Source organism: Parambassis ranga, chromosome 13 (assembly GCF_900634625.1).
Source record: "Parambassis ranga chromosome 13, fParRan2.1, whole genome shotgun sequence".
In the NCBI taxonomy this organism is placed as follows: domain Eukaryota; kingdom Metazoa; phylum Chordata; class Actinopteri; family Ambassidae; genus Parambassis; species Parambassis ranga.
In genome coordinates this window covers 3,360,029-3,383,427 of record NC_041033.1, presented here as the reverse complement: position 1 = coordinate 3,383,427, position 23,399 = coordinate 3,360,029, and the positions used below count along the sequence as shown (strand labels likewise).

At 41.1% G+C, this 23,399-nt stretch overlaps 1 protein-coding gene across 18 annotated transcripts in view; it reads left to right on the top strand.

The window, feature by feature from the left end:
* The first annotated feature begins 290 nt into the window (after positions 1 to 290).
* The window catches only part of myo18ab (myosin XVIIIA b), a 91,725-nt gene continuing 68,616 nt past the window's right edge, over positions 291 to 23,399 (top strand). For 11 of the 18 annotated variants that reach the window (XM_028420397.1, XM_028420394.1, XM_028420395.1 and 8 more), the window contains exon 1: positions 21,295 to 21,463. Coding sequence is in view for 4 of the 18 variants with exons in the window: in XM_028420392.1 (XP_028276193.1) it covers positions 2,194 to 3,213 (1,020 nt within the window). In the remaining 14 variants the exon portion in view is untranslated. Of the gene's footprint in view, positions 415 to 2,105; positions 3,214 to 20,363; positions 20,555 to 21,294; positions 21,464 to 22,461; positions 22,602 to 23,399 lie in introns of those variants that run through there. The other 7 variants (XM_028420392.1, XM_028420399.1, XM_028420391.1 and 4 more) reach the window with 4 other exon arrangements.

Here is a 23,399-nt window from a genome sequence, read left to right as displayed (position 1 = left end):
TGATTTCTATACAGTATTTTCTTATTTCAGGGTTTATTCCACAGCCATATGTATTATGCATTTATTTGATTATGACTAAAATGCTTTAACATACTGTGCACATTTTCTTTGCAATATTCACAGATCAGACTCTCTACCCAGACAGCACCTGCACAAATCTGAACAGGGTACTGTACTCCACCCACATTTCCGGTGGTGCATGAAGCAGTCTGGCTGTAGGTCCTCTGTGTGGCCGGCAGGGGGTGCTGATCGACCGCCTCTTGGCCGTTGTGTTGTACTGACGTTGGGTAGCTGGAGCTGGGAGCAGCCATCTATCACAGCGTCAGCTCCAAAGCCTGTCTGGCTTCTGTTCCCTGCGAGCCGAGCTGCACCCCACTAACAACACACCAGCGGGTTTTGCTGTACTGGAAAACAGTGAGTATGTTCCTATCACAACATAGGTGCTCTTATTCAGGCAGCAGTGTTGAGTCGGACTAGTGGAATCATTTTTACAGGATCCCGGTGTGTGTGTGTGTGTGTGTGTGTGTGTGTGTGTTGTTTCAGGATCTGCTTCACCAAAAAATGAGGGCAAAGAACTGAGGCTCTCACTTGAGCCAATTAGGCTAGTTAGCTAGCAAGATACCTTCTGTTAAAGTTTAACAAAAGCCTAAAGAAACTGAAGCTTAGTGTGTGTTGGAGCTTTTTCACCTGGAGTGTGAATAAAAACTCAAATATTTGCCATTAGAGTAACGTCACCCCCTTCCACCTAACAAACAGAAGCTCTGCTAGCTAATGTAGCCGAGAAGCTACACCTCTTTTAGCCTTGTCATGCTTTTTGTTCCATAAAAAGCAGAGTGGGGCTGACAAATGCGGCTTTGTGTGCAAGTGATGGTGTCTGTTATTAACATTAGGAGCAGCAGATAGATCCAAAATAAGTCAGTGAAGCCACATTTAGAAGGTAGCGTTGATGCAGATGCTGTCCATTCACTGTGGCTGCGCCTCGTTAAGGACAGGGTTGAACAGCGTTCACAAACTGTCTGATGTTGTGTTATTGTTCCAGCCATCACTGTGCTTTTACTTTGATAGTATTGTGTGCGGTAATGGCTAATAAAGCTTCTGTGACACCGTATGTGACCCCTCATTTACTGACTTTGACAGCACTGACGCTTGCCAGGCAAACAAATTAGATCTTCATAACAGCTGATAGCTCCTGTAGCTGTAAGTTCAGGACAGATCCCTGCTCAGTGTTACTCTTAATGTGTAGTAGAGTGAGACCCAGCGGCTAATCAGAAGCAGGCTTGTAGATGTGGATCAACTTGTGTCAGGAAGTCTGATTTTTAAAGGTCTGATAGTTTCAAAAACTGAAGCCAGCCAACATCTGTAACATAACACAGCTGTGTGGGAATTCAGTGATGTAGGTTCTGTTTTTACAAGACCATCTACACACATAGGTCCGGAGCAGACTTTAAAATGATGCTGTTAAAATAGCCATAGCCATAGTAAGCCATTTAATTTGATATCTCTTTTTGTTGTTTGGATCCCTGCTTGCTTCCTCTGCAGTGGTTACTAGTCTGGCTGGTGTCTAATTTCTTGCCATTATACATAATACAGAATTATACATTATACATGCAGATCAGCAATGATCACATAGTGCAGATCAGCAGTGATCAGCCTCATGTATGATCATTCATATAGTGGTGCTAACATTGATTTATCTTAAAGGAACAGTTTCTGGCTCATCGCTTCTGATCTAGTGATGCTCTGAAAGCTGAAAAATATTATAAATGTTTTAAGTGAGTGAGGAATAATTGCATTCTTTGTTATCTGTAATCAGAATATTGCCATTGGTGAGATAGGGGCTTTATTTAGTTACTTTTATGCAGAGTCTTTCAAAAGAATTTCAGAAATAGGAAATAGAGATAGACTCTTTTGGGAATTCTATAATTATTATTGTAAACTGCCAGTTCTTACTGTTCAAAGGAAACTATTTTCTAAATTTCCAATTTCTAAATCCAACTTTCTGAACATTGCTCACATTTACTTTAAATGCATGGTATTTGAAATGTCAATAATATGGCTTTATTTGCCTTTAATAATTTGACACTGATGTGTTTGTCTCCTTTCAGGGGATTCGTCCATGTTGGTCACAATAAGCGCACCTGACTAGTGAATTCATTTGTGTAGGAGAAGTAGAGCCAAATTTAGTTTGTCACTATGTTTAACCTCATGAAGAAGGATAAGGAGAGAGAAGGCAGTCGGAAGGAGAAGAAGGATAAAAAGGAGAGGATGTCTGCGGCGGAGCTGCGCAGCCTGGAGGAGATGAGCATGCGTCGCGGTTTCTTCAACTTGAAGAGGGAGGCCAAGCGTGAGTCCAAAAACAAACTGGAGATCTCCAACCCCATTCCCATTAAAGTGGCCAGCAGCAACGAGCTCACCCTCACTGACATTGAGTCGGATGGCTTGAGCAACCGAAGCAGCATGGTCCTGGATGACCAGCTGAGCGCTGCCAGCTCCACGGATGACTTGAAGGGTGAGGGCGGAGGAGGACAGGACGGACACCGGAGCTCCGTGCGTGAACGTGTGGCTCACTTTGGTTCGCTGGCCAAGCAGAACTCCTCGCAGATGGGTCAGATGATGAAGCGCTTCTCCTTTTCTCAGAGAAGCAAAGAAGAGAGCCCCTCAGAGGGCTCCACCCCTTCAGGTCAGAATTCTGCTGCCCCATCGCCGCAGGTGGAGAGCAAAGTTTTCAGCATGCTTCGGAAGCACAGCCTCAAGCAGCAGCCTGATGCACCACCCACCAAAAAAGTCTGCATCCCCGAATTGGTTGAGAAGACCTTCCCTGCACAGCTACAGCTGCCAGCTGTGGTCACACCGAGTGCACCAGAAACGCGTGAGCTGGAGCTCCAACGGCGCAACACCGGCGACTTTGGATTTTCTTTGCGACGCACCACTATGCTAGACCGCAGTCCTGATGGAGGAGTGTACAGACGTGTGGTCCATTTCGCTGAGCCTGGTGCTGGCACCAAGGACCTGGCGCTGGGGCTGGTGCCTGGTGACAGGCTGGTGGAGATCAACGGGCGGAATGTGGAGAATAAGACCCGCGACGAAATAGTGGAGATGATCCGTCAGTCTGGAGACACGGTGCGGCTGAAGGTGCAGCCAATCTTGGAGCTGAGCGAATTGAGCCGGTGCTGGCTGAGGAACACAGAAGGGCTGCGCCGGGAAGCCAGACATGTAAGCACCTTGTCTGTTTTCTATGTTTTCTGTGTTATCTTTACATTAGTGTTATAGACCGTGCCCATCCTTGGCTTGGTTTTTTTGCTGGTAATGGTGCAGTACGAAGACAGGATTTAAGTGTCTTCCTGGATGCCCTGTTGACATTTTATTGTTTATTTATTGGTTTGTAAAGAAAGCTGGAAGACTTTATGATGGAAAAGACAGTTTAAAGTATACACACACAGCTAAAGGTCACTTTTTTGTTGATGTCATGGTTGACAAAGATTTCCCCTTCCTCTATAACCAATTAAGTTTGCAACGAAGCTCCTGGTATCACCCATGTGTCTCTTACCTTGCAGGTTTGGTACAAGTAAGCGCAGCAAATTAACTTCCTGGCTTTCTAAGACATTAAATATAGGCATCTGATCACAATGTGGGAACTAAAGCCTTCTGTGGGCAAGTAGAGTGAGTGTTGTTTGACTCCAATACGCATGGTCCACATCCTATTATTTCCAAAGAGTAGCAACCTGCTCAGGATCACCCACACAGTTTAAAACGCATTTTCGATTAAAAATACACAGCAAATACAGTGACTGTACCAACCAGCAGTGCAAACCTATTACAAAATACTGTGTGTGTATATTTCTTTCTCCTACTCCTCTACTGTCTATATTAATCTGTGTCTCTGCTGAAGCACACGATTATCTGTGGTTTATGTTCATTAGGTCCATCCCAGATGGTTCATGTACATCATTGGGAAATCAATGCTTTCAGGGTGGGTGCGTTCATGTCTTGCATCCCTTGACCATCCTTGAAATGTTGTGTTTTTGAGGTTTAAAAATTGCTTTAATTGTTGCAGTATTTATTTCAAGTGGACTTTTCATAAAGTCTGAGAGTTTAAAATGAAAACTGCTCATCCTGGGGCTTGCTTGTACCCCTGTTTCCATATGTGAACCCACCTCCCAAAGTTTTAATGATTGCTAGTCGGAAAGAGACAAATACTAAGACAGCTGTAAAGTGCTGGAAATCCTTCAAAGTACTGGATGTTGACCCTAGGAAAAGGTGTAAGAACCCTATGCTATGGGTTTTTGGTGTCCTTGCATAGTGTTCGTGTGCTTCAACTCATGTTGATCACAAGCACTCCTGCGCTACCTACTGTCTGCAGCACAGGTAGCTATCTGATTTCATTCACATTCACTGAACCTATATTATACACACACAAAAGTTCTTGACATACTTTCACATTATGACTGATTGACTCAGTCCTCTCTCACTGCCCATTAAAGGCATGTTAAATTGTGTGCAAACAATGTTTGACCACACCTAAATAATTGCGGCCTCAGTTATCAGCTGTCAAATGCAGACGCCTGATTTGAATCTAAGCGATGAGGGTGTGGCTGCCTTCAACTCATATAGAGCCCTATCAGTCTTCTTCACTTCCACACCTCCTATTGCTTCCCAAAAAATATTTTCATTTTCACTTCCTCCTCATCTCAAAGGGCTTCCTGGCATTTGTGGTCGACTTTTAATATGAAAATCTGCAGGTAGTTATGTTGTCTTGTATACTGTGTAAACCTGTGCTAATAAGATACCTGCTGCTTTCCTCCATGTTTAGATTTTGGACATGTTAATCAGACCTAACGACTAACTTGTATTTCTGGGCTATGGAAGACTTAAAATACCTCAAAATTAAATCTGAGCACTCATTAAATTTGTACAATTTGACACTGGATTAACAGTAGCCGAGTGTCCTCCAGTCAGGCTCAATGTCCTGATCAGGGCCTGCTTGGCAGCATCAGAGGGCTTTGTTTGTTTGCCTCCATTGGCTCTGGTTCAAGGGTCCTTGTGACATAGTCAGTCTGAAAGGGACTCTGACCCCCCCCCCCCCCCCCCCTACACCGCCTCCCTCTGCATAATTGAATTCATCTGCTTCGGGAGTCAGGGAGTGTCTCTGTGCCGCCCATGCTGTCCGCTTCCTAACGGGAGACAGAGGCAGTGACTGACTGAGGAGCTCTTTCTTCACAGTGGCTGTTTGTTGGAGGAAAAAAAAATCCCACTCTGCCTGTTACTGGATAAGAGACTAACTCTATGCCATGTGAGAAGCTGCTATATAATGATTCTCAGGGGGCAAACAGGAAATGCTACATGGGAGCTTTGTTTTAGGTGTATAGTGTTTGGTCACGCGCACACACACACACACACACACACACACACTCACTCTCCTTACACATTATGAGCCTACCTCTGCAGCTGATTTGTGTGTGTGTTAAACAGCAGGCCTGTCTGTGTCTCTTTGTCCGCGATAATGGATATCGCTAGCTCGACTGCTGGCTTTTATAAAGAGGGCCGATCGTTAGTCCTGACAAAGGGTTTAAATGGGACGGCTCACGACACTTTAAAAAAGTTGGAATTGCAGCATTGTGGTTGTTCTCAGAAAACCGCCACAGCTGAAGTCATGTGTCAGCCCACTTAAAGCTGCTCCTGGGAGTCTTCCACAAACACAAGCACATTAAGATTTAATCAAGATTTGGAAGCAGACAGACAGGATGCCCCCATTCTTCTAGCTGAGACCACGGACAGGATATACTTAAAAAAAAAACAAAAAAAAACAAAAACATTGAGACGTCTGAGGAAAGGAGACCTGTTCATCCTGAAGCTACAAAAAGACAATCACTGACTCATACTACACAAATGACCAGGGGTGCTACAGATGGAACAACTGATGTCAAAGATTTCAGAATGACTTATTCAAAAGTCAATTGTTCACAGTGATATATATATATATATATATATAAATAAGTGAACATTTTAGCCTCTACAAACCAGATATTTACTCTGTTCTGCATATCAACTGCAAATCTACCTGCAGATCTACCAAAAACTTGGTGAATTTTTGTAACATGTTTATGCAAATGGCAGACAGGTAAAATAATTAACTAATTTTCTAAAATCTTATATTTAGTCATGACGTACATGATGCATTCAGATACCAATAAGTCTGATGATTCTGTGTGCTTTTACTTTGTGTATAATAAAAAACTTTTCTACAATGTAAATATAAATAAACTAATGCAGAGGAGATGCCCTACCTGAAGTACTGTGCATTCCCTGAGCTGAGGCCTGTTGCAGGTCTCTTTGAGTTACTCCAGTAAAACCTGACATGCTGCATTCAGTGCTGGCTGAGGTCAGAGCTGACAGGGACTGACTGTCCTGAATTTTACTGGTTTACTAATCACACCAGTCATGCGGCAGTCTCTAGCATGCTGGTGACACAGTAAAGCAGGTCTAAAGGAGGCAGGTCTTGTCATTTCATTAATTCAATCTATTGCTCTTCAATCTAACGCTGTTCGCCAGGCTTGTTTGCACAGTAACCTGGTATCTGTTGACACATTAAAGTGTGTCCTCCACTCTTCCTTTTTTCATTCACCCTCTTCTCTACCCTCAATAGCGCCTGTTAACTTTGGCACAGTTTTTGTTATTTCGTCCCATTCAGGAAGCAGTTGGGAATGAATTTACTTCCACTTTTATTTTGAGTTTCTTGAATCTCACTTGCTTCCTGTGCTCAAACCATTTCCTCACACATCCATGCAAATAAAACGTTCTTGTCTTGATTTCTTACCACTATCATTCCAAGGGTCCATGTTTATCCATGTCTTCAAGTGTCTTGTTTGCGTAATAGATATTCTTCCAAGTGGTGTAAAGCATTCCTGTACAGAGGCAGTGGTTGTAGCTAGGATGGCGAGCTCAGATTTGAGTTAAACTCAGACTATCTTTCCACTTTAAGCTGAAGAATTTGAAAACAAAATGCTACACTTTGGTGGGTTCCACGTTTAAAACACTTCAGTCATTGCTATATTTCCATTGCTCTAAGCATTTTTTTTCAAAACCAATACATGTCTGGGATGAGCTGTTATCGTCCATTATTATCGGCAGGCTGATATATCAGTCGGGCTGTAAAAGTTTCCCAGCTGGTATCATAGTTGATATGATAATGATGATGATTTCCTTTTCAGCTGGGACGTATTTAAAATGAGGATGTAAACATGCATGCCAAGGAGGGAATGTGTAAAAGTTGTGTGTTTCCCATGATGAAAACACATGTTGTGGATTCATATATATATATTCTCCCACACTCATGACATGAGGCATGTTAATCAGAATAACATGTTTAACTTTATGTGCTGCAGATAGCCCGCAGACTGGTTGCAGCAGAGAGTGAGGAAGTGGAGGCTGGAGTGTGAGAGCGGGAGAGAGGAGGTCAAAGACGCACAAAGTTATCCTCACTTGTCTTAACAGGCTGACTAGAATCGACGGGAAGCAAGCCTCTCCCTTCAGGACTCACTCTGGTATTTGTGGAATCTGCTTTGGAACAAATAGGCCACTTCCTGACCCTTTCCCCCTGAGATTCTCTAGTGGAGGAAGAGGAATGGAGCTGTAAGGATGAGGGTTGATGGAGGAGGGAAAGAACTTGATGTCTGTGGATGTGGTTGATAAGTAGAATGTTTTTCACATTCAGTGTGGTCTTGTGCCCAACATAATGGATTTTTGTGCGTCGATAAAATGATGTGTACTTGAATGCAACTGCAACATCAGCAGAAGTGTGGAACGCTCCAAACAGGCTAGCAGTAAAGAAGTATGAGGCAGTCGGCTCAAGCAGACATAACCAAAACTTTGTACGAGGTGCCGACAGCGTAAAGTTGGACTCCAGAAGCTTTTCAAAACTATAACATCCTGCTCATAGAAAGAAAAACATCATTGGTATGATGTCTCAAATATATCTTTGGATCACATGGCATCATTTAGATAGCATGAGGCTGAAGTTACTTCAATTGCTTGTCATTTCAACCAACCTCATCTATAGGTCTTAAATGGTTCTGCTTTGTTTTGTAGAAATGTTGATGCAGACAGTGAATGTAACCAGATCTAAGATAGAAATGGTGATTTTCTATCAACACCTTAACTCTACTCTTGAATTGTATGAGCAAGATTCTATGAAAAACCAGAAGGTTTTTTAAGTCACCACAATTAGAAAGTCATTTGGCAGGTCACATGACTGACAGATGTCAGAGCTTGGCCCGCCTGAGCCTGCAGAGATGGGAATTGATACGACCCACGGCTTGGGTTGGGTCAGGCTCAGGCAGAGAATCTAAGCTCTAATCTACAGGCTTCACACACACATCTCAAAGGGTAGAATTAGACATTCCTGCATGTCGGTTGTGGTAACACATTTGTAGACCCAAATATTTCATCGTTCGGTCTGCTGCTGTCAGATGTGGCCGCCACCTTTAACCTGTGGAGGCAGATAAACCTTACACATGCTGCTATTGCGTAACCAGAGGTGTGCCATTGTGTTGTGTGTACTGTGCTGGCTCACCCTTTTGAGCACAGAGGTCGATTCAAAGCTGTAATTACCTAGAAGGAATGTTAGGAATTCATTACATACGTTATTGAATTACATTTGTGTTCACACACTTAAAGTGGAAGAATTGTTCTTCCTGTCTGTTTTTAACATGTTTCCTGTAACCCTTTAACTGCAACTTAATGCTCAGCGCTATCCTGTGTTGACGTTTGCATCCTCTTACACATGCAGCCTGAGACAGGAAAGGTAGACGTGAACGGCAGGATTATGTAGCCCTCATGTCCAAGACACATTCCTGAACGTACCCTTTAGCCGCCATACAGAATGTAAATGTTGGTGTCTCAAACACATCGGAGCCTGCTGGGACTTTTTTTTAATTAGATCAGCCTCAAGTCATATTTAACTTGGTGGTTTGCCACTAATATGTTTTTTTTTGCATGGCTTTATGCAATAGCCTTACGGTAATGTCTTTAAATTTAAATACAAGCTCATATAGATATAAATGAGTAGATTATTTATGTCAAAGGTCGCTGTGACCTATGTAACCTATGTAAGCCTCTCTTCTGCATGTTTTAGTAAGGAAAATCCCAGCGTTTGTGACATGTATAATTATACGGTATGTGAACAACACATTTATTTACAGACATCTACCTACACTTTCCCAGAGGAAGGTTTTACATTGGTGCTTTGATGCACATCTACCTGTTGTGGACGTTTCCACAAGGAGGCAGATGTTGAAATACAGAGGTTGTTTTGTGTGCCGCTTCATTGTAAAGTGCGGTCATCCCCTGTTCTGGTCCAAGCCAGCTGGTCAGCCAATCAGCTGCTGTCATCGTGACCTTATCAGATCAACGGCAGACAGGAATTTGTGTAACCAACAGACTGGTATGAATGAGTCAAACACATGATACATGTTTGCGTTGATAGAGCTAGAACACAGTAAATACACACACTTCTCTGATGAAATCTTTTTATTGGCTGCTCAAGTGACATTTTGTTTTTCCATAATCCCTCATATTACGATTGCGGTTCCTGTTTTTGCGTTTATTCTATAAACCACATAGTGAGAAAAAGAACTTCTTTTCCAGGAACAACTGATGACATTAACAGTCAGTCACTGCATGGAGGTGTGTTTTTGGCGTATTTGCATTGTAAACGTACAGACGAACAGGCGTGCGAGAGTTCAGAGAGCAGTCGGGACAGTAGAGACAGGAATGTCATAAAACAGGTTGTAAGCACAGACTCTTAATGGTGATGCACAAATTGTTTTAATTACATCTTTGAGGAAATGGTGTGCCAAACTAGGATGTAATTAGTGTTAAACTGAACAATAGTTGAACCTCAGAGTGATGTCTAAAAATAGCATAGGTCTCAAAATAGCAGTCGGGAATAGCAGTTGCATTAAACATCCTCAAAAGCCTGTCAGGAGACTTTGTTTTAATGTACACGTGCTAAAAAGCTGCATCAACATCTGCAAAGTTTCTTTTGTTTCTGCATCTTCCTCACTGATACAGATTAAGTGTGTAAGGCCCGAGTCGATCTTCCTGATTGGTAAAACTGTGGGATCACTATTCTGTTATCTGTTCAAGGATTATCAGTTCCCGATGCTCCTAATTTACCCACCAAGAAGGTTAACACAACGCTATTAGTCTCTTAATCCTCTTTCCCACTTATTCACCTCTCACTTGCTCTTTTGTATCCTCACAGAACCAACTAGCCAGATCAAGGTCTTGTACCACATGTTACAGTGAAGCTGAGCCGACCATCCTGCTGGTAGCTAATCCTCCCGCCTTCCAGAGACAGGGATTAACCACTGCTGCCACAATAAGAGGCGGCATTGTTAAATGTAGTGGGTAGAGGCTCAACTACTAAACATCCACAGCATCCTTTGCTGTGTTGTGTAGTACATGAGAAGACAAACGGGTGAAATGTATCTTAAACCTCCAGAGCCCAAAACAGCTTTTTTTTTTGTTGAACATTGTATTTATTGATTTATATTATAAACATGTATACACACATATTAATATGAATGCTTCCATTTATCAAAGCTGTATTATGTTAGTGTACACAGTCAACATAAACACAAAAATCCAAAATCAAAACACATATCAATTACAAGTTGTTCCCTCTTGGTGTACTTATGTCCTTTTGGGTCTTTACCCAAAATAGAAAGGGCAGGATCCATAGGAATATTTGTATGAATTATTTTCTCTTAGCATTTTTATTTTCTTCCCTAAAATAATGTATCTTTCTACACTGCCATATGCAATGTCCCTTTAGCCTCATTACACTTCATACAAACATCTGGAATGTTTCTATTATATTTATTAAGTTTGATATGTTCTCATGAGCCATTTATACTGTAACAGTCTAAATCTAGTATTTAGCTTTGGTACACACAAATTCCCAGTCTTCTGGTGCAATGTCAATTTCTAGGTCTTGGCTCCAAGCAATTCATGTATGGCTAGAATTTTGAGTTGAATTGGACACTAGCAGGTTATATCTCTGATACAGCACCTTTACTCAAGCTGTTTGTAGACATGATTCTTTCCAAATCAGTTAGTGAGGGTCTAATCAATGAGTGATTCAGACCTTTTCTGATAAAGCTTCTAAGTTGTAATATTTTTTATCTATTTTATATTTTCTTCTGATTTCTTCCAGTGACATCATATTTTCTGAATTGTTCCTAAACCTCTTGATGCCTATTGCTTAAAAACAGCATCTGCTCTCCCTGGAGCAAACTGTTGATTTCCCCATGTGGGACTGTACTGAGACAACATAATTGGGATTTTATTAAATTTTATGCACGTCAGACCATGTTTTAACTATATGTTTAACAATTGGGTTTGTAGTTTGTCTTATTAAAATTGACAATTTGTCTGAGTAGAGATATTGAGGTAAAGGTAGCTTCAAATAGTTTGACTCCATCTCTTTCCATTGTGGAACATTGTTTGATGCAAAATAGAATTTAATAGACCTTAATTGAACCGCCCAGTAATACCACTTTATGTTTGGGCATTGTAACCCTCCCTTACTATCCAAAACATATATAACTTATTATATATAACTTGTGTTAAGTGCTGCCACTCTTAATCTGATCAGCTTTTACATATTTCATCATTAATGCACGTAAAATGGTTTACAGCCACCCCCTAATATAATGGTAGGGAAAAGTGCATATGTTGTGCTCTGAGAGCTGCACACACAACCTCAGTTAAATATTGAATATAATCTGGGTTTTGACAAGTAGTGTGTAAGTGAGCAGCTTCAAAGAGAGAGAGCATGCATCCTACCATGGGCCAATCAGGACCTAATGACAGTGCAAACAGGTGAGCTGTCACAGACACAGCTGCAGTCAAACCATGTGTTGCACAGCAGAGAATTGCAACACCCTAATAACACTGCAGAATGTTTGAAGGCATGTGTGTTTATTCACTGAGATACACGGAGATGTCTCTGTAATGCCAGACCTGATCAGGGCCTCAGTTTATGTCCTGTAATCAAGATCTAAAACACAAAAACAGCATTAAATTTCTTTTCATTGTGTAATATAGTCACTGCATGGAACAAGCAGTTTTTTTCATTCTAGTTCAGTTCTCCCTGCTCAGTCTGAGCTTCTTCCATAATGTCAAATCTTCTGCATGTCACAAGTCATAAGTATAACATGGGCACATTCTTAAATAGCTGCTCCTGCTCTATACGAGGAGGCTTTCCTAAGAAAACATTGTGGTAAGCGTTGAGGCCTGGTCAGGGCTCAGAAGGCATGCACTGTAAGTTTGGATGTATGATATTTTTTTCTCTGATTTTAAATTCCAGTGTGTGGGTTACTACAGTGATGTTATTGTATCTGTCTTGGGACCTTCACTGTCTCTCTGCTGCTATGGCCTAGGCAGGTGTCTCCTCTCCTATTTTTTCCCTGCTGACTGAATTATTCATGGGGATGTTGCAGGTCTGATAAATAATAGAGACTGTTACTGAAGGAAAGACTTGTCAGAGTAAAGACAGGAGGTCTGGAAAGGCTGTTCTCTGAGAGTATTACAATGAGGAATCCGGTTTCAGTGTCAGTTTACTCACATAGAGGCAATATGTAGGGCTGATTAAAAATATATTTTAAATTGTGTGTAAGGGAGTCAGTGGTGCAGTTATACAGTGTCTCAGTCTTGGTCATATGCCACAGCTTGTTTGGCCTCTCTGTGCTGACTGCTGCAGCCAGAAAACTGTACCGTCAGCACTCCCCTTTCTATCCACTGAGCCCAATGACGCAGCAGCCTCTGCTGAAACACCTGGCTGTTTCCATGGGAACATACCATCCTTACTTGTTTGAGTGCAGTGCAATGGAAACGGCACACTCATTACCTGAAGCACAGGGAAAGTTTTGTCTTATGCATTAAAACACATAAACTTAACGTTGCAAAAATACACTTTTGCACATTACTAAAATTGTGAAAAGAATTAGCTCCACATGCTATAGACAGATATTATTTAAACTATTTGCATTTTACAGCCTAAAAGCTTAGATTCGGTCTGCATGGCACATGCGATGCATTCATGGTTTGTTGGAAAGTTTTGGATCTTGGTGTTTTGTTTATTATTTCTCTGGTGATAGGTACACTTTTGGAGTTTGTAAGCATACTTGTGTTTCTGAGGGTTACACTAGGTAATGATCAATATATTGGTCTGCCAGCATATTGCAGTGGAGTCCAGTGGTGTCAGAAAGTCAGAGCCTCGGTACTAGTGACACACTTAAAGCACTCAGGGTTGTATGGAAGCTCTGCGGAGTGAGGACACCATAAACTAAAATCAGTGCTGGGTGTGTTGTGATTGATGCCATATGCTATGGATACGGGACACCTCCTGCACGTTTGTATGGAATTCCTTTGGGACGCAGGGAGTTGCTCTTTCCTCTGCAGTAATTACAGGCCTATCCTCAGCCTGCAAATATTACAAATAAAAATACTCTGATCCAAGAGGCAGTGGATCTGTGAGTCATTTCATTTCCTCTGATCACACTGCTGCTCAGAGACACTTTAATGAGCAGTGCAATAAGCATTTTTCTCTTACTTAAGAACTGACAGCTCCAAAAAACATTAGATAGCTTGGAGTCAGCCAGAGATAGTATGACCTGATTCGCACTTAAGCTCTCAACATGAGGCAAAGCTCAAAAGCTATCTTACTATGTCTTCATAATAAAAAAGAATGCACAAAGTTTTACAAGCCAGGAAGGTCTAGACCTGCCATTTCCTGTCTCCAGAATCTGTCCAACCATTTTAACATGATCATTGCAACTTCAAAGCCAGAGGTTTTTTTTCCTTTGAAAGGGGGGGGGGGGTTACAGGAACTTCCCCTCCACATAACTATTGAAAGGATGTTGTTACTATTTAGATCTTGAACACAAAGAAATAGCAGTTGGAGAACATGTCTACGTAGATCCAGTAGAAGTATTCTGTTTTGCAGTCTGGGCTTAAGAAGTGGGGTTGATCATATTTGAGATGTTGGGCTATATTTTCACAAAGGTTGCAGTCAAGGGTGTCCTGGTGAGTCAGAGTGAGTCTAACAAACAGTCCTGGGGATTTAACCTAATCTCTATCACAGAATGTTCCTTCTATCCTATCTAATATGTGACCTAAACCTGTTTTGTTGGAGACACTGAGGAATGCCCAGCTGGAATGGAATAATTGGTAGAAAGAGATGTTTAATTTTCCATGATACTGATTGAAGTGTGTGTCACACACAGTTATACTCGCTGGTACACTCTGCATTAGTAGTTATGCGGTTATTTTGCAGCATCCTTGTGCGTTATCACTCTGTTTACATATTTTGAGGGATACTGTAGCTCCCACAACTTCCTCAGGGATTCAAATAACCCACCCTCGTAGTAGATGTTAACAGACATGCAAGTCAATGAGAATAGAAAAATAGACAAAAAAATCAATTTTCTCTTCAACAAATTGCAGGCTAGTGAAGGTGGTGATGGTGGGTGAAGAATTTTGCCCTACCAGCAAACTGGTGAAGTCCACCCCTGCTTTGTTTTCTCCACAGAAAGATTCTTTTGTCATCAAAGCCCCACATGGGCAAGATAATGTGCCACCCAGTCACTCAACACATTTACACTCTCAACTCAGTGGCTGCACTTTAGCACACGTCCAGTGCCACTCGGCTTATCTGCTGTCCAGTTTCCGTTTCAGCACAGAGTGTAAAGAATGGCTCTGTGCATTATCTGCCGTTCCTCTGCTGACCTAAGCCCCGAGGCTCCTGTCAGCCAGAGACAGCAGACCGTGTACCAGGCTCATTATTCACGGCAGTGTCCCGTCACTGCTGTCAGTGGATGGGTAGCTTGCTGACTGCTGCTTACTTATGACATGCTTATCTGTTAACAATGGCAAATAGAGTTCTAAAGAGATCAGAAAGAGTACCGGTAATCACATACTCTGAATGGAGTTTGGCACATATGAGGGACTTTTTTTATGCAAATGTATTTCAAGTTTGCATGTGGTTTGAAATGCATGCTTCTGTTTCATATCACCAAAACTGCACTGTTCATCAGAGAAGGAAAGTTTCGACTGATCTGCAGGCTTTTATTCAGTTAATTTGCAGACAACAGTGAATGTCCCATTTGTAAAAATGCAAAAAAAGGAGCTCTCTAGCTGTGTTTTACTGTATAAGGACATGCTTCAGTTTCTCTCTGCTCTCTAGCTATAAATGTGTAGGAGTTCATACTAGGGTGAAAAAATAAAGCCCACAGTGACGTGATAAAGTGACATAAGTGACGCCCTGAAACTTTGACCCTGCATGTGGTCAGAGGAGCTGCGTAAAAAAGCATCATCACCCACGCATTCAACAGAGATTACATGCTTGTAGGAAACAAGAGGGGGGACCATGAGGTTGATAGCTGCTTAGTCTTATGTGGGATGAGCTTGTGTTTTGTTCACTGTTCCCATCTGATGGATCTAAATCCAACAAAAACATTCTTGAACAGAGTTTTTGGTTGCAGTTGTGAAATCCTATTTATTGAATTGCTTTTTATATACATTCTTGTAAAACACCTCTGAATACTTCTATATTGTCAAGTGTATTTAAAATTGTACTGCACAGAACCGCAGTGTGGTTGCGGCGTTGTGCAGTTTGAAGTCTTCTTCAAACAGTGATTTTTCACCACTAAGCCTCACTTTCTGATACCATCTTGGTTCATTTTTGAACCCCTCTGATGTGCGTGAAGACAATGGGCCTCATGCAGGAAACTATGTATGAACAAATTTTCTCTTATTTTGTTCATAAGCATAGACTTACATACAAGGTTTTCTTGTTTTTGATTACTCCAAGTAAGATTACATTGTAACAATAAATTTAGAGGGATTTCATGCAAGCCAGTCACAGCGTCATATTTCATTATTTAGACTTACTTTCGAGCTATAACAAACATATAACAGATGTAACGTGTTATTTTTCTGGCACGTTTCTGGTCCGGGTGTCTATTTGGCAATAATGTGTGCATGCAGGCAGGCTGTGTGCAAAGGTTTGCACATCTAATCTCTCTCCTCTGTCACAGTCTCAGACCCAAAGTTGGCTGTTTGCACGCTCCACAACACCTGTCCTTTCATGTTGCTTAGTGGGTGTTGCATATGCTAATTGCAAACAATCGGCAATGCAGGTCCCATTTATGATCAAGTGAAATTCAACATTCAGCACACCTGGATATGAGCAGATGGATGAATGGTATGAATGGTTGAAGCATCCGGCCTTGACTCCTCTCTTAACAAAAAATACAAGAGAAATTTGAGATAATGTTGCTGCATAAGCCCGGATGGTCTGAGCCCCTGAAAGCTTTGATTAAAGTTGGTGTCGGCTACAGGACACTAAACATTGGCTTTGGCATTCCACAGACTAGCACCACCCAACATCCACAAACATGCTTGGACAGATTCCAGTGTTGATGGCATGTAAGGAAGATGTTACACATTTGCATTATAACACTGGAGTCTTCAAACATGTGTGTCTAATATAAAGAAAAAATAATAATAATACAAAAAATAACCTCAAACTGATCAACTGGTCATTAGAAAATACAGCAGTTGTCATACACTGATGAATCAATACTGTGAGATGTTTTGTTGTTGGACAAGCCCATGCTGGGCTGTTTTCTGTTCCTGCCAGATTCAAGTGATTTTATCTCAAGCAGACAAATGTGAAGCCCAGTTCCAGTGATAAAGTTTGGCTGTTAAGCAGCTTTACTCGGCTTTGCTTCGGTCTCAGTGACCCATGAGTGTGTGTGTGTCTTTCAGTGATAGCTCATACTGTGAGTGTGTGTGTGTGTATGTGACTACTAATTTGAGTCTTTGACTTGGGAATGAGGATATACTGTGGCTTTTCAAAGGACTGTAGGGTCTAGGGGATATCACTTTTAGTTAAGTAGGATACGGTTATGGACAAAATGTATGTCTGTAAGGGTCCTCAGAAAGATGGCAGTTCAAATTTATACACTTCTGAATGTGCACATGTAAAGACAAAGACCTCACACCCTGTCTGACCTACATCTGCCAACCCGCACTAAGAAGTACGCTGAAGCATAACACATGCACACACATGCATGGAGAAGCTTAATTTATTGCCCCGAGCATATTCTGCTAGGTATAAGCACAAAAGGAACAATTAGTCAAAAATACATTATTTGTAATTTAATTTTAAATGAAATAAAAATACATAAAATTGAATTGAGTTTAAAAAAAACAACAACAAATAAAAGACAGAGAGACAATTGTGTAACTACAAGACAGTTTCAACACCCTATTATCTCACTGTTGCTGAAACAGTTGAACACCTGCCACGTCTCTCACAGTAATCATATTAAAAGCCACCAGTGAGGCAACTGCTGTCATTACCTTAAGCTTTAATTGCTGTTTTATAAAGTAGGTGTTTAATCAGCTTACTCTTGTCATACAACAGCTGTTTTAGCTTCTTGTGTTGTTATTGTGTGTAGGCTGTCGATGTCAATGATGGTTATGAAGGCACAATATGAAATAGTGACTTTAATTTTCTTGGTTGGCCAAGCATGGATAGGGTGTGTGTGTATGTAATGTTGCAGGAATGGTTTAGCAGTAATTGTGTAGTTAGTTGCCTAATAGCATTAACCCAGTTAAGAAATTGTCTGAGCTCTGCCTAAAAAAACAGTGAAACATCATGAACAGAGTACAACAGAGACCTTCATGTTGTTGCAAGTGTGTGTGTCATACTGGATCAATGTGTCCTTCATAAACCAGTTCAATCCCGTCAACCCACCCCTCCTCTCCATCCTCAGTAGGGAAATGTGATTGAATAAATTGTGGTATAATCTGTGTGCGCATGTGGGATTTTAGCTTTGGCTTAAACACTGTCTCCATCTGCCAGCCGAGAAGAGTTACATGACGCCAGTGAGAAAACGTACATTAGTATTTAGTCGCGTATCTCTGTTGTCAGAAAGAGATGGTGTGCATTAACGCCTCTGAGGACTGAAGCTGCAGACTGCTGCCCAGCTATTGATCTGCAAAGAGGGAATCAGTGCTGGCAATGGTTGACATTACACTAGAAAACAGGAAGTGAGTCCACAGTGGATAGGAGTGTCTGGATGAATCATACTTTAGTACATAGCAGCTGCTCTTTTCAACTACATGCACTTTTGCAGGTGGGTCAGAAATGCATGTTGGTGTGCATGCTATGACATGCTATTGACTCAGCTCCATTGAAGATGTTGTGCCCGGAGGAACAGCAAATCATCTTTAATAAAAATGACCTGGATAACTGAGAAACTTCATGGACAAACAAAGACATTTGACTGGATATAGTTCAGTAATATATTTGACAGATAATTTGAAAGAGAAGATTGTGTACTGGGGTTTGAATAATCAAGGCATTTTGGAAATTAGAGGCCAAGGAATTAGGCATTGCAGAGCATGATGGGGGAAGAAAGCTAGAAGAAGGACTAGCTTTCCATATTGGTCTGTATCCTAGTGCAGGTGGTGGTATAGCAGAGTGGACGTTGAAGGATAAGAGCTGGAGAAGGTTTATTGACAGTGACTATTTTTACAAATATTTTAGAGTCTGTCACCTCTGTTGTGCTGAGTTAAAGCCCATAGTCTTGCTCTGATAGTTTTGACACCATCATATCGTGCAGAGAGACATAGTGGTCACAAAACAGTCCCATTAGTAATTTACTAGTGTAATCAGTACTGCATGACTTAGGATGTGCGTCCTGTTTGACAACCAGAATCTCTCATCATATCACTATAAGCAGCTAAATACAGGCGTTTTAAATGGACACATGTCATGTATTCCACTTAAGGAAGTTTACAGAGAACTGCAAATGATGAAGTTCTCACGTCCACCATCTCTCAAGTCTTTGAACAAATTGGACATCGAATATTTCTCAGTGCCAAAGCTGTAGCCGCTTTCCTCTCAGCTGATCTTTTTTACACACATGACTCCTCTTCTGTCAAACACAGCATTACATCACTATATATTTCTCGCCTCGCCCTTCTCACCCCACCCTCTTCTTTAAGCTTTGCTATTTCCAACAACAGTCCTGCTCTTCCTCCCCTCCCCACTCTCAGCTCATCTAAACCTGTCACACACACTGTTTGCACTTTATCTCCATATCAGTTTGGAGTTTTCTTCCCCAGAATATCAAGGCTGCCACTGTGAAATAATGGAGGCTTTGTACAGTTGCAGGGGTCCAAAAGCCTGCAGTTTTTTTCTGGTCCTCTGGCTCCATCTTGTGGTCCAAGAATAGAGGTGACAACTGCAACAGATTGCTACTGTAGGCGGTCGATATCTGTGGTCTAAGGAAATGTGGGTGGAACATTTAATCTGTATTTGAAAGGATTTATTCTGGCTTTAGTAGTGACAGCTTGGAAATGCCTCTCACAATGTACTCACTTGCTCCTCATATGTTTTTAGGAGAAGATTGTAGAAACACATCGGTTTGAAGTATTGTACTTTCAGTCAGGGTTGACAACACACTGATCCTTCTCTGACCTTAAACTGAATGGTTTGTGTTGCCCTAATAAAACTATGTGGATGGTAACTGGTGTTTTGGGTGCTGAGAATGTGTTTAAATTGAATGTGCACATTCATTCTTCTAGAGCAGCCCTATCAGGTTGTGACATTTTTTGGGGGGTCTTTCAGTCGAAATTGCCAGATTGAATGCTAATTTTTCGAACAGAACTTCAAGTGTGAACACAACACTCTGCTATACCAACACTGTGATCTTGAGGGGGACATAATAAGCCTTTTTAAGTTTTCAGAGGATGCACAGATCTGATATTGGATGTGCATATTGGCCTCAACATTGACTCAATAGTTAGCTAGTGTTTTGCGGCACACAAAGCATACTAGTAGACTTGCTGTATAGAGGTATTTCAAATTTGATGGCTACTTGCTGTGCCTGCAAAGGAAGTCGAATGACTATCAGGCATTTGATCATAAGCAAATGCTTCAGTGTTTTTGTTGGAACCAAAAATGTTGGATCAATGTTTTTGCAAACTCTTCATTTGTGCAAGTTTGTGTCTAATCTGCAGGCTTTCTACAGTTGGTGTGCAGAGTAACATGCAAAAGTGGATAATAGTCGCTAAAAAAATGTGACTGTATAAGAGCGAAAATGTGACAGGTGCTCACTCAGTCAGAATCATAAATAAAAAACACACCAGCCATTTGTCATTCATTGCCGGTACTCAGATAAGCATTTGTATTATTTCCGGTCACATGTCGCTCTCTGCCTTTTGCTCTTCTTTGTGCTTCCTCTAAATGCTTGACACTTCTTCTTCTCTGCTGCACAGAACAGTTTCATAAAGGAAGACACTGCAGCTTACAACAACATGTGGGATGTTATAGTATTGAGCATTTACTGAAACACATGGTTGGTAATGCAGAGTAAGACATAGGAGACAAGGTTAGTTGGATTTAAAAGTTCAGATGTCTGTGTTGTTAAACGACGGATCGACCCGCCAAACGATGATTGGACACCATGTGAAGGTATGTCACAGATCATAGCTGAGAGTGATTGGCAGAAGCAGGTCTCTGCTTGTTGTTGATATTAGCCTTGCAGCTTGCGAACTGTCCTGTTAAGAAAAACTGTTGAAAAACCACCACTATTGTCACTGTGTGTGTAACATAATCTAATCTAACATAATACCAAGAACATAAGCTGATATATATTCATATCACACTATGTTACTGCTAGTGCTGGCCCCAAAAATCCATCATCTGTTGGGCTCTAGTTGATACTTCCACTTACACACACTAGGACATTCTTGCCTCATCTACATCCTGTTATTGACACTATATGGTTTGTTTTTTGTTTGTATTCTGAATTGTGAACAAAAGTAGCATCAGCTTTACCCACACGTTTATCCCACAGCAGTGTCAGATAATCCCTAAAATACGGTGAATGTGCCATGATGTCAATCTACAAGCTCTGTATTTGAGTATTTCTGACCTACAAAGTAAGCAGTTGTAACAGTATGCGTTTCAACAGACTGTTCGCTTCCACACACAGAAGCAGCTGAGATGACAGCAACTGCTCAAGCATGTGTGGTTGAACAGTGTGGCTGCTGATTGGTCAGTGCTGGTGGTCAGGAGGGGGGAGGGGGGAGGGGGGTTCATGGCAGACCTGTCCAGCAGGCAGGAGAGCCGGTGTTCCTATTTTTACCCCCCTACTCAACACCCTCATATCACAACAGCTGTCCCCACATCTCTTGTCTGTCCCCTGTCAGGAATAGCCGGCCTATCAGAGTGCTCCCCCTCTTCTCAGCCCTGCTCTTTCACTCTCTCTTCTGCTTGTCTCTGGCTGTTTGCTTAGATCGCTTTACCTTAGCTTTTCTTTTGGTCCTGACTTTTAGGGACCATTGTGACACAGGAGTCGTGGAATTGCCTCACATACAGGTATTACAATTTGTAATGACTTCTTTACACAAAGCAAATCTTGAATAGAAAATGTATGACGAGCATGGGGCCTTGAGGCTCCGCCGGTACTACTATTTTTAGGCTACAGTTTGCTAAGAGTGGCAGCTTGTGTGGTTTTCCAACTGAAAGTTGTATTTTAAACTTCTGTGCTAGTTGTGTTAGTTCCTCCTCTGGTGTCAACAGGTAAAACTGGTAAAGGGTAGAAGGCTGTCAGTCTGGCTACTCTGAAGAGATGGTCCACATGTTAGTGTGTGGATAGAGAATTAATGACCAAATCCTGAGAATTTTCATGCTGATGCAGTGAGACATTATTATCAGACGATGTGAAATATGCAGATTACAGGTCTTCAGTTGGGTTCATAGTATTTAGACAATTAGTTCCTAGATCAAAGTCATTCTGTTTATATTATTATAATTATAGGAAACTCAGATGCATAAAGGTGGCTTTTTTGCCATTGATATGCTTATGGTTATACTGTATATATTTTTCCATTGACTGTATAGAATTAACATGCATTAATCAGAACCTTACCAATATTGGATTTTTGGGGACGATACCAATTGTTGATACATTATATGATCTGATGTATCTAGGGCAGCTCATTATCAACTGACCGATTCATCGGTCAAGCTCTAGTAATTATGAAGTCGTCATGTATATGCTAATTCTATGTTAACCCTCATATAATCACATCTAAATTTTTTAAATATTTGTGTGGTAGCTTAGGAGTTAAATCTGTCATTACGTTTATGTGTGTGTGTTTTCCTTCAGCTCTCTACCATGCATTCAAATCGCATACCAAGCAAGTCACTGTGTGAATAATGTCACTTCTATAATTCTCTACTTTTGTTATTTGACCTATGTGTAAAAGTATACATGTTGTCTTTAGATATGCATTCATGAATCAGTTGCTAAGGAGAAAAGCAGTACATTGTTGATAGTAATTCATTTTTTGTTTTGTTTTTTGGACTTTGAGGGAGTTGTCTGGCACACATCTCTACTGTCTAATCCAAAAATAAGCCTGTTAGTCAGCGTGCTAATTTAGTGACCACTGATAAAACCTGCAAACTGCAAACCACAGATCCCACACCCTGTAGGCTGATTCTTCTTCCTAAGGTGAGTTATACATTCTCACTTTATCAAGCCATATGTTGCAAGTATAAGTCAGAATTATGGAAATCCTCTGTCTATATGTTGTCAAATATTTTTTGCAGAAAAAGATGCAGTAGTTGTGGAAAATTACATAGTTTGAGCCGTTCACAATACTCTAATCTCTGCAGCATACGTAGTGTTAGCACTTCTTTATGGCAACTTGCTCACACCAGCTTGTGCAAAAATAATTGCTAGATCATAATAAACAATGACCGACACATTGTCCCTTGCCTGCACATATATTGCCCTATTACATTGGTATATGTCCAAAAGTCCAGTATTGGTCATTCTCTACTTATTCCTTATGATGATAGACAACTGATTGTGTTTTTTTAAACAGCTTTTGAACATGTTTCTGTGCTGTGCTTTTTCTTCTTCTCTACATTGGATGCAACTGTCTAGACTGACAAATAAATGGGGGACATGCAGTTGTCCCTAAGCTGTTTAAAATAATCCTTTGCAGTATTTATAGAAGATGTTTTTAGTCAAAAGGCATTTGGTTTTATGTTTTTTGCTACCAGTGCACTACCAGGGTCAAGATTAGGTGCAGCTCTGAGGAGTGATGGTAGTAGAGATTATTTGAAAGAAGCAATGTTACATTTTACATACATTTTATTTATGTTGTTTATAGTTTGTGGTTGTATTTACATTGGTCAAAGTAGCCTTTGAATCAATGCATTCAAAGCAATGTCATTTTATGTTCATTGAGCTGAAGTTGCTACATACCTGTGTGTTTTATGCTGAGAGCAGGATTCTTTTTAT